Here is a 13,022-nt window from a genome sequence, read left to right as displayed (position 1 = left end):
CAACCAGAGGGATCTTTGAAGTGGGACATAGAAAGGTCCCTGAAAGTAAAGGAGAAACAATACAGCATTATGCTGTGAAGGTAAAGGTCAAACATACTTGCCCATCAGAACACTAGGAACAGTACCTAAATCTACAATGGAGGCTTTGCTTTTCATCTTCATTTTCTCATACAGGACCATCCACTTGCCAATAGACTTGAGCAGCCAAGGGAACCTCAGTGGTACTGAAGGAGCCCCAAAGGGACATTTACGTTTGGTCTACTACTACTATTTAGCATTTCTATAGCGCTACAAGGCGTACGCAGCACTGCACAACTACTACTACTACTACTATTTAGCATTTCTATAGCGCTACAAGGCATACGCAGCACTGCACAAACATAGAAGAAAGACAGTCCCTGCTCAAAGAGCTTACAATCTAATAGACAAAAAATAAATAAAGTAAGCAAATCAAATCAATTAATGTGAACGGGAAGGAAGAAAGGAGGGTAGGTGGAGGCGAGTGGTTACAAGTGGTTATGAGTCAAAAGCAATGTTAAAGAGGTGGGCTTTCAGTCTAGATTTAAAGGTGGCCAAGGATGGGGCAAGACGTAGGGGCTCGGGAAGTTTATTCCAGGCGTAGGGTGCAGCGAGACAGAAGGCGCGAAGTCTGGAGTTGGCAGTAGTGGAGAAGGGAACAGATAAGAAGGATTTATTCATGGAGCGGAGTGCACGGGAAGGGGTGTAGGGAAGGACGAGTGTGGAGAGATACTGGGGAGCAGCAGAGTGAATACATTTATAGGTCATAGAAGAAAGACAGTCCCTGCTCAAAGAGCCCACAGCTGCACCGTGGGGAAACTAGGTGAATTTTACTCCTAGTGCCTGTGCCTCTGATGATGTCAAAAAGGGCAGAGCACTGCCCTCAGCAGGTCCAGTCACACTGCTAACTCTTCTGTTGGGCTCCAGAAACATCCCAAATGGCTCCCCACAGAAACATCTATCTTCAACTCCATATTGGCATTACACTTTATGTTTTTCATCAATAGAGTTCTTATCTGGAAGGAGATTTTCAGTTTAAAAAGATATACAATAAAAGACGTACAACTTATTTGTAAAATCAGTGCTGTAGCTAAATCTAAGGCAAAAGTGTGAGCAAGCCAGTAGAATAGAAAGGTAATAGAAATGCATATCCCTCTGACCCAACATAAATGACTGATTCCTGCGACACAACATGACTGAAGATCGTAACTCATCAGCTAAACGAATCTTTTATGTGGCTATACCACATGATCCTATTCTACCTCAACATAAATCTGTAATTGTTTTACCCCGGAGCCTGTAAACACCTCTCCGGCGCTATGTAAGCCACATTGAGCCTTCAAATAGGTGGGAAAATGTGGGATACAAATGTAACAAATAAATAAATTAAATAAAGATATTTACCTGTTTCTTGAAGTAGCCGATAGCATACTCATCAGCATAGGTTAGAAAATGCAGGATATTGTGCTTTATGTGATACTCCTTTAAGTGATTCATCAGATGTGTGCCATAGCCCTTGAGGAATAAAATATACAGGTCAGGTACTGGCTAAGAAGCACCATTTGTACTGTTCTAATCACAATTTACTATTTTGCTTCCCCTGATATATTTATAAAACCATGACTGCAGGTTCCCATTAAGGTAGTTGGTCAAACTATTGGGTCACTATTCAGATGGTGGCAGTCAGTTATTCTTTAAATTCTGAACATAGCTAGTTAAATTAGACCTGAATATTCAGTGCTGGGCAGTAGGACGGAATATCCAAGCGTCTGGCAGTGCATGGAAGCTATCCAGGTATGGCTGATATTCAGTACGATAGCTAACTGGGCATAGTTAGTTCTATTTCCACACAGACTACACCCCTGGATCGCTCCAGCATTAAAAGCATGGTGGTCAGAATAGATATTCGGTGGCACTGTCTGGTTCAATCCTGCTGCATATCCATTCTTTGGCTGGTCAGCGCAATTTAACCAGGCAGGAGCCTCTCCTCCCTGGCTAAATCATTTTCAATATTGACCTCTATGCTTACAATATCAAGCTGGGAAAAAATTTCAGCAATCATTAGAAAGTGTCAAGATTCCTAAAACCAGTATGATTATTTGATTAACATTTTCACTAGAGAACAGAAAGCTAGAAACCTATACCTAGAAAAAAAAAAACCTTATCCACAAATTGGAAAATCTCCTATTCTTCAAAGAACATAAATGAATGCAATTCCCTAGTGAGTTACATGTTGCTCTAAAAAATTATTTTTGTCAGCCACCAAGAACTACTTCATCCACTGAGTCTGCCTACTTGTGCATCTCTACTGTGCTCTCAGATGTTCTATTAATTTGTGGTTTATTCCCTCCCTTGGTCACTAAGGTCCCTTTGTTCTAGTTCCGTGCATATTTGAATTCTACCACTATTATGGCTCCTAAAATCTCTGCTGCAAGTCTTTTCCAGGCACAGGTGCTCATCACCATTTTAATGGAAGAGGTTTCTTATATTCCTTTGAAACCTATCTCCCTTCAGCTTCAAGTGATGATTCCTTGTCACTGACCTTTTCATTATATGGAAAATGATACCTTCTGGGACTTTATTGCAGCTTCTTAGGTATGTGAATGTTTGTACCATAGTTTACTGTTGCCTTTCTTCAGAGTACATCTTTAGCTTTCTGAGTCTATTATAATTCCAAATGCCTTATCATACTGACTGGCTACTGTAGGATTAGAGATAACAGCCTTCAGATCTCTTTAATGATTAATGGCTACATTTCCTTGGGATTAAACACAGTTGCCACATTTATTTATCTTTTTCCAGTTTTTTTTTAAATTGTCTTCTTAGTTACCATCTCCAGGATGTATACTCTGATTCTAATATTTTCACATCACTTCCAAAAAGGCACAATTTTCTTTCTCACCTATCTCTAACATCATTCATAAAGACACTGAGAAGAGAGGTTATCCCATTAATTACTTTCTCTTTGCATGAGGATAAACCGTTGACTATTACCCTCTAAATCTTGTTGCTCAATTAACTTCTTGCCCGGTTTAAAAGTTGTCTTCCAACTACCTGATTTGCAAGCTTGCTCATCAGTTTTTTACAAACATCAGTTTCTTCTATGAAAAAAGACACTTCTAGGTTTATAAATGGGAAGAGATTATGGACCCCCCCCCCCCCCCCCCCCCCATAAAAACAGATTAAATATAATGGCTCAAAAGACAAAAGAACAGTCACAGAGAAATCTGGGGGTAATTTTCAACAGCCATTTACCTAAAGGAAAAAAGTGTCTACCTTTTCCCTCAAGTATAAGGTCCATAGACCGCTATTAAATGGACTTGGAAAAATTCCGCATTTTTAGGTATAACTTGTCTGGAATGTTTTTACGTTTGGGGAGCGTGCCAGGTGCCCTTGACCTGGATTGGCCACTGTCGGTGACAGGATGCTGGGCTAGATGGACCTTTGGTCTTTCCCAGTATGGCACTACTTATGTACTTATGTACTTATACTTGGAAAATAATTCATATACTTTTACTCATGGGAAAAGTAGGTGGGTTCCAAGGCTGGGTTGATTGGAGGAAGCAAAACAGGTAGTTTTACATTTTCATGCATAAAAAGTAGCTAAAAATCTCTGTGGGTACTTTTTCTCTAGATATTTTTTCTCTTTAGAACTGGTGCAAAGTCTGTGTATAAAAGGCACCAGCATAATTTTGAACATTATTTTCTATAGCAAAGGAAGAACAGCATTCCAAGAAAAACTGCTTACCTTTACTTGTTCATTTGATGTCACTGCACAAAACACAATTTCTGTGAATCCTTGCGTCGGGAACATTCGGAAGCAAATGCCACCAATTACTCGACCATCTTTAATCAGAGCAAGTGTCTTGTGTTTGCTTAAGTCCCCGCCCCATCACCAATAAAATAAAATAAAAATAAAAATGATTACTTAATACCAGGCATGGGTAGTTGAATCAGATTTCAAGAATTTTATTACAGCAGTTTCTAATTTAGATTCTGAGGGAATGCAATAGATACTGAGTTGCACATTGTTCATACAATGTAAAGCGAAGTTAATCAATGTGGGGTGGCGGCCAAAAAAGCAAACAGGATGCTAGGAATTATTATAATGCCTCTGTATCGTTACATAGTGTGACCTCACCTTGAGTACTGCATTCAATTCTGGTTGCTGTATCTCCAAAAAATATAGCGGAATTAGAAAAGGTTCAAAGAAGAGCGACCAAATTGATAGAGGGGATGGACCTGTTCCCATATGAGGAAAGACTAATGAGATTGTGGCTATTCAGCTTTGAAAAGAGATGGCTGAGGGGCGATATGATTGAGGTCTACAAAATCCTGAGTGGTGTGGAACAGGTGGAGGTGAATCAATTTTTCACTCATTCAAAAAGTAAAAAGACCAGGGGACACTTAATGAAATTGCATAGAAATACTTTTAAAACAAATAGGAGGAAATAATTTTTCACTCAACGAATAGTTAAGCTCTGGAACTCGTTGCTGGAGGATGTGGTAACAGCGGTTAGCATATCTGGGTTTAAAAAAGGTTTGGACAAGTTCCTGGAGGAAATGTCCATAGTCTGTTATTGAGATGGACATGGGGGAAGCCGTTGCTTGTCCTGGGATTGGTAGCATGGAATGGTTCTACTAATTGGGTTTCTGCCAGGTACTTGTGACCTGGATTGGCCACTGCTGGAAGCAGGATAGTGGGCTAGATGGACCATTGGTCTGACCCAGTATGGCTATACTACTCACCTTTAGCAGGTGTTCTCTGACACACATTATCATATATGGGTGACAACTTCCAACAGAGCCTAGCATGGATGCTACCCAAAGTACTAGGACTTTCTGAAGCTTTTGGCAGAGCTGTACTGCACATGAGCAGGTGCCTTCCTACCCGACTGATGCTGAACTTTTGGTTGTTGCTGTTTTGACATCACCACATCAGTACCTCTGTTAGGGTGCAGGACTTATACCCACAAGAATTTTGGGCACTGGAATGTTGGATGCCAAATCTATTATTTCCTCTATCCGGGGATCCTTGAGCAGAAGGGCAATGTGGGCTGCCCCAGGTGGTGCTTGTGAGGGACGACAGAGCAGGCTTCTGGAATAAAGTGCCAACTGCATAAAAAGCATTTAACTACAGCTGCCCCCATTTTGTTTAGGTCAAAAGAAACAAAAAGCTGGATGGACTGTCTATGGGTTTTAGACAACTCCAGACAGAAGGCTAAAGCTCACTTGCATTCCAAGGTGTGCAGTGCACTTTTGCCAGGATGGGCATGAGGATTAGTAGTAATAAGTTGGTAGAACAATTAACTAATTAAGGTGGAAATCTGACCCTGACCTTCAGAAGAACCACTCTGCTATGATGAAAATTAGTGTAAGGTGAATCAGCTACTAGGGCTTGAAGCTTGCTAACCCTGCATGCTGAAGTGACCTCCACCAGAAACAAAACCTTCCAGATCAAGAACTTCAGGTAAGTGTCCAGCTGCTCAAAAGGAGCTTTTATCAGATAGATGAGGATGGCATTGAGGTCCCATGACACGATGGGAGGTTTAATTGCAGGTTTAGTCAAAAACAAACCTCTCATAAATCAAACAATTAGAGGCTGTACAGAGATGGGCCTACCTTCTACACAGTGATGGTAAGCAACAGCTGCACTGATGTAAATTCTTAAGCGTTGGTTTTGAGACCAGACTCAGAAATGTGTGGAAGGTATCCAAGACGTTTTTGAGGTGGGGAGGGGTCTAAGTCAGACTGAACAAAATACTCCTCCTGAGTAAGCCGAGTCTGTGTCTGCCCTAATCTACTGGACTCATGTAAGCGAGAGAGCCGAATAACAGGCCCTTTCTTGGACATTAGGGGAGCTTCATCTCTCAATAAGCTAGAGAGGAGCACTATTCTCTTCTGATGCCGATACTAGAACCTGTCACGGTCTCAGGCTCTAAGCAAACTGTCACGGACTCAGGAACAATGTGAGTTCTTGGGCTGCTGTCAACAAGCGGCAGCAGCAGGCAAAACCCTCCAACCAGGACTGGACTAAATAAGCAAGACTGGAACAACAGGACTGGAACTGAAACTGAAGGCAGGCAGGACTGTAACAAGCACGACTAGAACAACAGGACTGGAGCTGAAGTTGTAGGCAGGCAGAACTGGAAGAAGCAGCACTGGGACAACAGGATTGGAGCTGAAGCTGTAGGCAGGCAGGACTGGAACAAACAGGACTAGAACAACAGGACTGGAGCTGAAGCTGAAGGCAGGCAGGACTGGAACAAGCAGGACTGGAGCTGAAGCTGTAGGCAGGCAGGACTGGAACAACAGGACTGGAGCTGAAGCTGTAGGCAGGCAGGACAGGAACAAATAGGACTGGGACAACAGGACTGGAGCTGAAGCTGTAGGCAGGCAGGACTGGAACAAGCAGGACTGGAGCTGAAAGCAGGCAGGACTGGAACAACAGGACTGGAGCTGAAGCTGTAGGCAGGCAGGACTGGGACAAGCAGGCTAGGCAGAGCTCAAGGCTGGACAGACTAGGTAGACTTCAAGGTGAGACAGACCAGGCAGAGCTCAAGGCTGGGCTACATGGCCACACAAATACACAAGAGGAAAAATAGGCAAACCAAGACAGACGTGCCAACATCAACACACAGACAAGCTGAAGAACTAAGGCAGAAGTGCTAAGCCTTGCACACAGACAAACAGAAGAACACAGGCATAAGTGCTAACCCCAGCACACAGACTGAAGAACTAAGCAGAAGGTCTAACCCTAGCACACAAACAGAAGAACTAAAGCTGAAGTGCCACACAGGCACACTAACTAGGAAACAGGACAGAGGCGAAATACAAGCACACCAAATGGGAAACAGGGCAGAAGTGCTAACAAGCACACCGACAAACCTGGAGACCTTTGGCTTTGCAAAGGTCCTGAATGAATGTCTTCAACTTCCTTATAAAGGCCCTCACTGATGATGTCACAACTACAGGACAGAGGCAAGAAACACACTGAACACCAGAGTGAGGCTTGGAACATACAGGAAGTGGAAGCACAACAGGAAAGAGGCTTGAAACACCCTGAACACCAGAATGAGGCTTGGAACACACAGGAAGTGGCAGAAGGGGCAAGAATGCAAAGGAAAAGAACAGACTGGAGCCACCTCTGAAGCTGACCACCAGAAGACAAGGTGAGACTGAAAGTGGAGTCATGACCACAGTCGTGACAGAACCCATTGAGGCAACAGTGCTGATAAATGGGTGACAGATAGGGCATGGGCCTCGAGGACTGGTTGGGGCAGAGCCACGGTCAACATTGACACATTTGAGGCTTTGGCATTGCACTGTGCCATGATCCGCTCCAGCTCCTTGTGCAAGAGGGCCCGGAGTCACTCTTCAGGGCCCAGGCATCAGCAAAGGTGGGGCCGGTGTCAATATGGGAATAGATTGTGACGATGATGAAGCCAAATTGGAAGGCTAGTCTCAGGATCAAGGAGATTGCTTATCAATACCAACTTCATGGAAGAGGAGTGGTCTTCTCAGTGCCAACACTTCTCGGTTGGAGGTGCTGATGACCTGGAACTCTTGGCACTATGCTTTGAGTGGGACTGATGTCTGTGCTCCTTCGCCTTCATTTGGATCCCTCGGTGCCAATGAGGCTGATGTCAAACATGATGCATCTGTGGTGTTGATTCTGATGCTGGTTGGTCCAATGGTGTCCTATTGGTGCCTCATGTTGAGGCAGGGGAAGATCCTTCAATGCCAAGAGCACCTCCACTGTCCAATGCAGCTTCACCAGCCATGGGGACTGATGCCTTAGATGCAGATGGACTGGACTTAGAAGTGCAAAAAAGTCTCTTGTGCTGGGCCTTTTGACTCAATTAGAGGCCTTGTGGTCAAGTACTAGGCACGGCAAGCACAAATTGTGAGGGTCAGTCACAGAAATGACATTGCTACCTGTAGAACACTTCTTAAAACTACTGGGAGTTTTAAGGGACATCGGGGCAAAAATAGCTGAAGTGAAATCAAATGGTTCAATTAATTTTTTATTTTATTTTTTTAAACAAAAAAGATCCCGACTGGGTGCTCAGGCCTAAGAGGCTGAAAAGCCTGTGGAAAATAAAATGGAATTTGAGGAACAACAAAAAATGAAGAAAAATATGTAAGAAGATCCCATGTACCAAGAGAAGGCACTAGAAAAAAATAAAGTATCTCGTGCTGAAGAGAGCTAGTCAGAACTCAACTGCTTAGCTCCATAGAAGAAAAAAAAAGACTACATACTCATGTCAGGCTGAAAGGCACCTGTGCATGTGCAGTACAGTGTTGCCAAAAGTTCATAAAGACCTAGAACACTAGGTAGTATCTATGTCGGGCTCCGTTGGATGATGTCACCCATATGTAGTAAGTGCTGTTCTGCTTGTCCTCAAAGAAAGTGAATATCCTGAAAGGATGTGCAAAAAACCTAAGATGTTTAGGTGGACTTAAATGAAGAGCAGAAAAATAAAAATGATTTCATATTACCTGAACTATTAATAACAAGCAGACAGTTAACAGTATAAACAAACAGGTCAACTCAGCAGTCACTTTTTGTTTTTTTAAACATCAGCTACAGTAATAAAAATATTTCTGGATATTCAGCATCACTATCCAGATAGTGGTCAGCGCTGAATATTTGGATAAGGTGGTCAGCACTAAAACTTAATCGCATAGTGGCAATGTTCATTCTGCTATTCGGATAACTTAGGATAGCCTTCTATCTATACTAAGTTAACCAAATAGATGACTGAATATTGCCAACATCTGGATAAGTTCCAGAACCACCCTGGCTTCACTAGCACTCTGCTGAGGCACTATCCACATAGTGCAGAGATGGTCAGCAAAAATATTCAGAGGCACTATTCAAATAGCACCTCTGAATATCCCCGTCAGCAGCACTTATTTGAATAGCAGGTATGGTTGTTTGGATACATGCTTCTGAATACTGGCCTAAAACATGTTAAGGTGTCTATATGCAAATGTCAGGATTATAAAATAAATCTGGAAAACTAAAATGTAGGGTACACATTTTAAAGATATACACATTAAGGGCAATTTTGAAAACTATTTCTGCATTGAATAAAGTATTGCCTAATGAAATTTAGGTGATTAATCAGAGAAGTAGATTATATAAGCAGAAACATAATCATTATTTTTCAGCAGTAAAAAAACAGAACCAAACAGTTGGTCCCCATTAATCACTCACATTTAATTCCTGTTAACTATACTCTGATTCCTTTCTTGTATGTAAATACCAGATCAGTAGGAGATAAGGCAGACATAATCAGGGACTGGATAGGACAGGCTCAGTTAGGATTTGCTTTGATTACAGAAACATGATTATCCACATATGATGATCTATCGATTAGGAATATATGTCCTTTAGGATATAAAATAGTATGTAAACATAGAGAGGGCTAATGGGGAAGGGGTATTGCTCTAATTTATTGATTAGATTTCTGGACGCTATTTCTAGTCCTGCATTTCAAATTTTAGCATGTGAGATTTCAAATAATGCTTTTAGAGGCCCTTTTACAAAGGTGTGTAAGGACCTACACTTGTGCAGCACACACTTAATTGGCATTACCGCCTGGCTACCATGTGCCCTGGGCAGTAATTCCGCATTTGGTGCGCACCAAAAACACATGGTAGAAAATAATTTTCTATTTTCTACCGCGAGGGCATTCCCGGCGGTAATTGGCAGTTGGTGCACACTGGTTAGTTACCACGTGGGTAATGCGTGAGCCCTTACTGTTAAGTCAATGGATGGCGTTAAGGGCTCAGGGCATAAATAGACATGTGCTGGTTTTCATTTTGCCGCATGCCCATTTCCCGGCCCAACCCCCCCTTTTTTTCCAGACGCGGTGGAGAAATGGTCCAGTGCGCGTCCAATACATCTGCTGGTTTTAGTATCCGGTGACGTCATATTTGTAAATATGCTGTACATTTATTATACATGCCCCTTTTAATATGCGTTTTTCAACATTCATCTCTTTATCCCATTGATCTTTTTGGATTGAATCTATTTTTTAGTTTCGCTTTCTTCTACAGCACACATTACCCATCAGGCGGTTTCTTCCGTCTGTACTGTATACTTTTTAGAGTGGAACTGTCATTCACCATCTGTCGGTCCTCCAATCATTTATTTATTTATTGCATTTGTACACCACATTATCCCACCTTTTTGCAGGCTCAATGTGGCTTACAGAGTGTTGTTATGATGCAGTCATTACATGATCTTAGATACAATCGATAATAAGCTAAGGTAGGTAATTTACATGCAGGTGCTAGGTAGGTGTTGTGAGAGGTGTTTTAGATGCATCTGAGTAGTTTGGGGAATAGTTAGTGAGGATGTCCTTAGTAGGCTTTGTTGAAGAGATGTGTCTTCAAAGATTTGCGAAAGCTGGTTAGGTTGTTCATTTTTTTCAGGGCCATGGGTAGTGCGTTCCAGATCTGTGTGCTTTTGTACTCAAAAGTAGTAGCGTATGACTGTTTGTATTTAATTCCTTTGCAGCTGGGGAAATTCAGATTGAGGAATTTGCGGGCCGATCTTTTGGCGTTTCTAGGTGGTAGGTCCACTAGGTTTAACATATAGAGAGGGGCGTCTGCGTGGATGATTTTGTGGACAGTTGTGCAGATCTTGAACTCAATTCGTTCCTTGAGTGGTAGCCAGTGTAGTTTCTCTCTTAGCGGTTTTGCTCTTTCGAATTTAGTTTTGCCAAAGATGAGTCTGGCTGCGGTGTTTTGGGCTGTTTGGAATTTTTTAATGGTCTGTTCTTTACAGCCTGCATACAAAGTATTACAGTAGTCCAGATGACTTATTACTAATCATTGTACTAGGCCACCCACGTCACCAATTAGGTATTTCAACTGCCTTTCCCGCGTTTTTCCCCCTTTTTGCTCCAGTACAAAAGGTTTGTTTCCCATATCAGCTGTTTCTTCAGTTTCAATGCCAAGACGCTCACACGAGTGATCTGGCTATCTCCCCCGCTGGCGCTGCCGGTTCGCACTTTAAAAATGGCCGCCGAGACTTCCAGAGGCGGCCTCGCGAGACTTCTGCTGAAGTCTCGGCGGCCATTTTGAAGCGTGAACCGGCAGCGCCAGCGGGGGAGAGTCAGTTCTGGCAGCGGGTGCCTCAAAGAATGCGAAGAGTCAGGTCGGGTCGGTGACGTGAGGAATCGGGAGGGAGGGACCGAATCGGATCGGGAGGGAGCAGGGGAGGAGAATTTGCCAACAACTCGGGAGGAGGTGGCAGTGGAGAGAAGGGAGTCGCTGGGCATTTGTGGATGGAGGGGAAAGGAAGGTCACTGAGTATGGCTGGGTGCATGCAGGGCAGGGGAGAAGAGGCAGGAGGGTCACTGCTGGACATGGGTGGATGGAGGGCAGGGGAGAGGAGGGTCACTGGGTATGGCTGGGTGCATGCAGGGCAGGGGAGAGGAGGCAGGAGGGTCATTGATGGACATGAGTGGATGGAGGGCAGGGGAAAGGGGGTCACTGGGTATGGGTGCATGCAGGGCAGGGGAGAGGAGGCAGGAGGGTCACTGCTGGACATGGGTGCATGCAGGGCAGGGGAGAGGAGGCAGGAGGGTCACTGCTGGACATGGGTGGATGGAGGGCAGGAGAGAGGAGGGTCACTGGGTATGGGTGCATGCAGGGCAGGGGGAGAGAAGGGTCACTGGACATGGGTGGATGGAGAGGGGGAGAGAGAAAAGAAATGCTGGACATGGATGGAGGGGAGGGAAGCGTGAGGAAGGAGATGAGATGAGGGAAAAGAAAGAGAGGAGAAAAACTGCACATGGATGAAGAAAATAGACAGAAGCCTAAGGACCAGAAATGAAGAAGAAAGGAGGAAAGGAAAGAAATAAATGGAAAGGAAGCCCTGGAAACGGAGTTAAGAGACAGATAGCAGCAGAATCGGATACTGGGCCAGCATGATCAGAAAAAGTCACCAGACAACAAAGGTAGAAAAAAAAATCATTTTATTTTCATTATAGTGCTTGGAATATGTCCACTTTGAGAATCAGGTGCTCAACATTAAAAGTTTATATTTATTTACTTATTTATGGCATTTTATCGCACATTAAACATGAATTAGATTGGAACCTGGGATCAGTTAATTTTTTTTTCCTGGAGTAATGCATTGCCCCCCCCCCCCCAGGCTCTCTCCCCGGCTATAGCCAGCTCTGCAATCTGGGGTGGGGGGGCGCAGAGGGGGACCGGGGAGAGAGCCTGTTGTTAAACATTTACCAGCACACCACTGACTTTACACTATAGTGTCAATTTACTTTGTTCAGCTACATTGTTTTGTTCTGTTCAGTTACTACAGTATGCCTTTCTTGCAGACCTCTGCAAAACAGATTGCAACTTCCAATATTGCCTGAATCAGGATCATTGTGATCAATTTCCATTCCTGCATCTAGGTTTGTTTTTTTCTTTGTTATTTATTATTTTCTGTTTCTGCGCATTATTCCAAAAAGCAGTTAGCGTTTATTCATATTTTATATATCTAACATCATTTTTTTGGACACAGTAATTTTAGATATATATGTTTCATAATTCATTAACCGTTGTGATTGCTATTATCAACAATATATATATACTAGTAAAAAAGGCCCGTTTCCAAAACAAATGAAACGGGCGCTAGCATGTGTTTTTTTTGTTTTTGTTTTCTTTTTCTGTTTGATATTAAGGGATATATTTTTTTTTTTTAAAGGAAAAGAGTTTTTTTTTTTTAAGTTGTAAAGTCTGTATGAGTGTTTGTGGTTTTGAGGGGGGTTGTGGGGGTCTATGGGTGTATGCTATTTTTTTGGGGGGGGAGGGGTGTTTGTGGGGTAGCGTAGCGTTGTTCTGTATGAGTGTTTGTGGTTTTGAGGGGGGTTGTGGGTGTGTGTGCCATTTTGTGGGGGGGTGTTTGTGGGGTAGGGTTGTTCTGTATGAGTGTTTGTGTTTTTTTGGGGGGGGGATTATGGGATTCTGTGGGTGTTTGT

The 13,022-nt window shown here is 43.1% G+C and overlaps 1 protein-coding gene across 1 annotated transcript in view; it reads right to left on the bottom strand.

Annotated features, from left to right (window-relative positions):
- LOC115471985 (histone acetyltransferase KAT2A-like) overlaps positions 1–13,022 on the bottom strand; it is a 754,860-nt gene that overhangs the window by 281,083 nt on the left and 460,755 nt on the right. The window contains 2 exon segments of the mRNA XM_030205993.1: positions 1,423–1,533; positions 3,767–3,893. Of these exon segments, the coding sequence (XP_030061853.1) occupies positions 1,423–1,533; positions 3,767–3,893 (238 nt within the window).

This window comes from Microcaecilia unicolor, chromosome 6 (assembly GCF_901765095.1).
Source record: "Microcaecilia unicolor chromosome 6, aMicUni1.1, whole genome shotgun sequence".
Taxonomy (NCBI): domain Eukaryota; kingdom Metazoa; phylum Chordata; class Amphibia; order Gymnophiona; family Siphonopidae; genus Microcaecilia; species Microcaecilia unicolor.
This window is presented reverse-complemented; position numbering and strand designations above follow the sequence as displayed.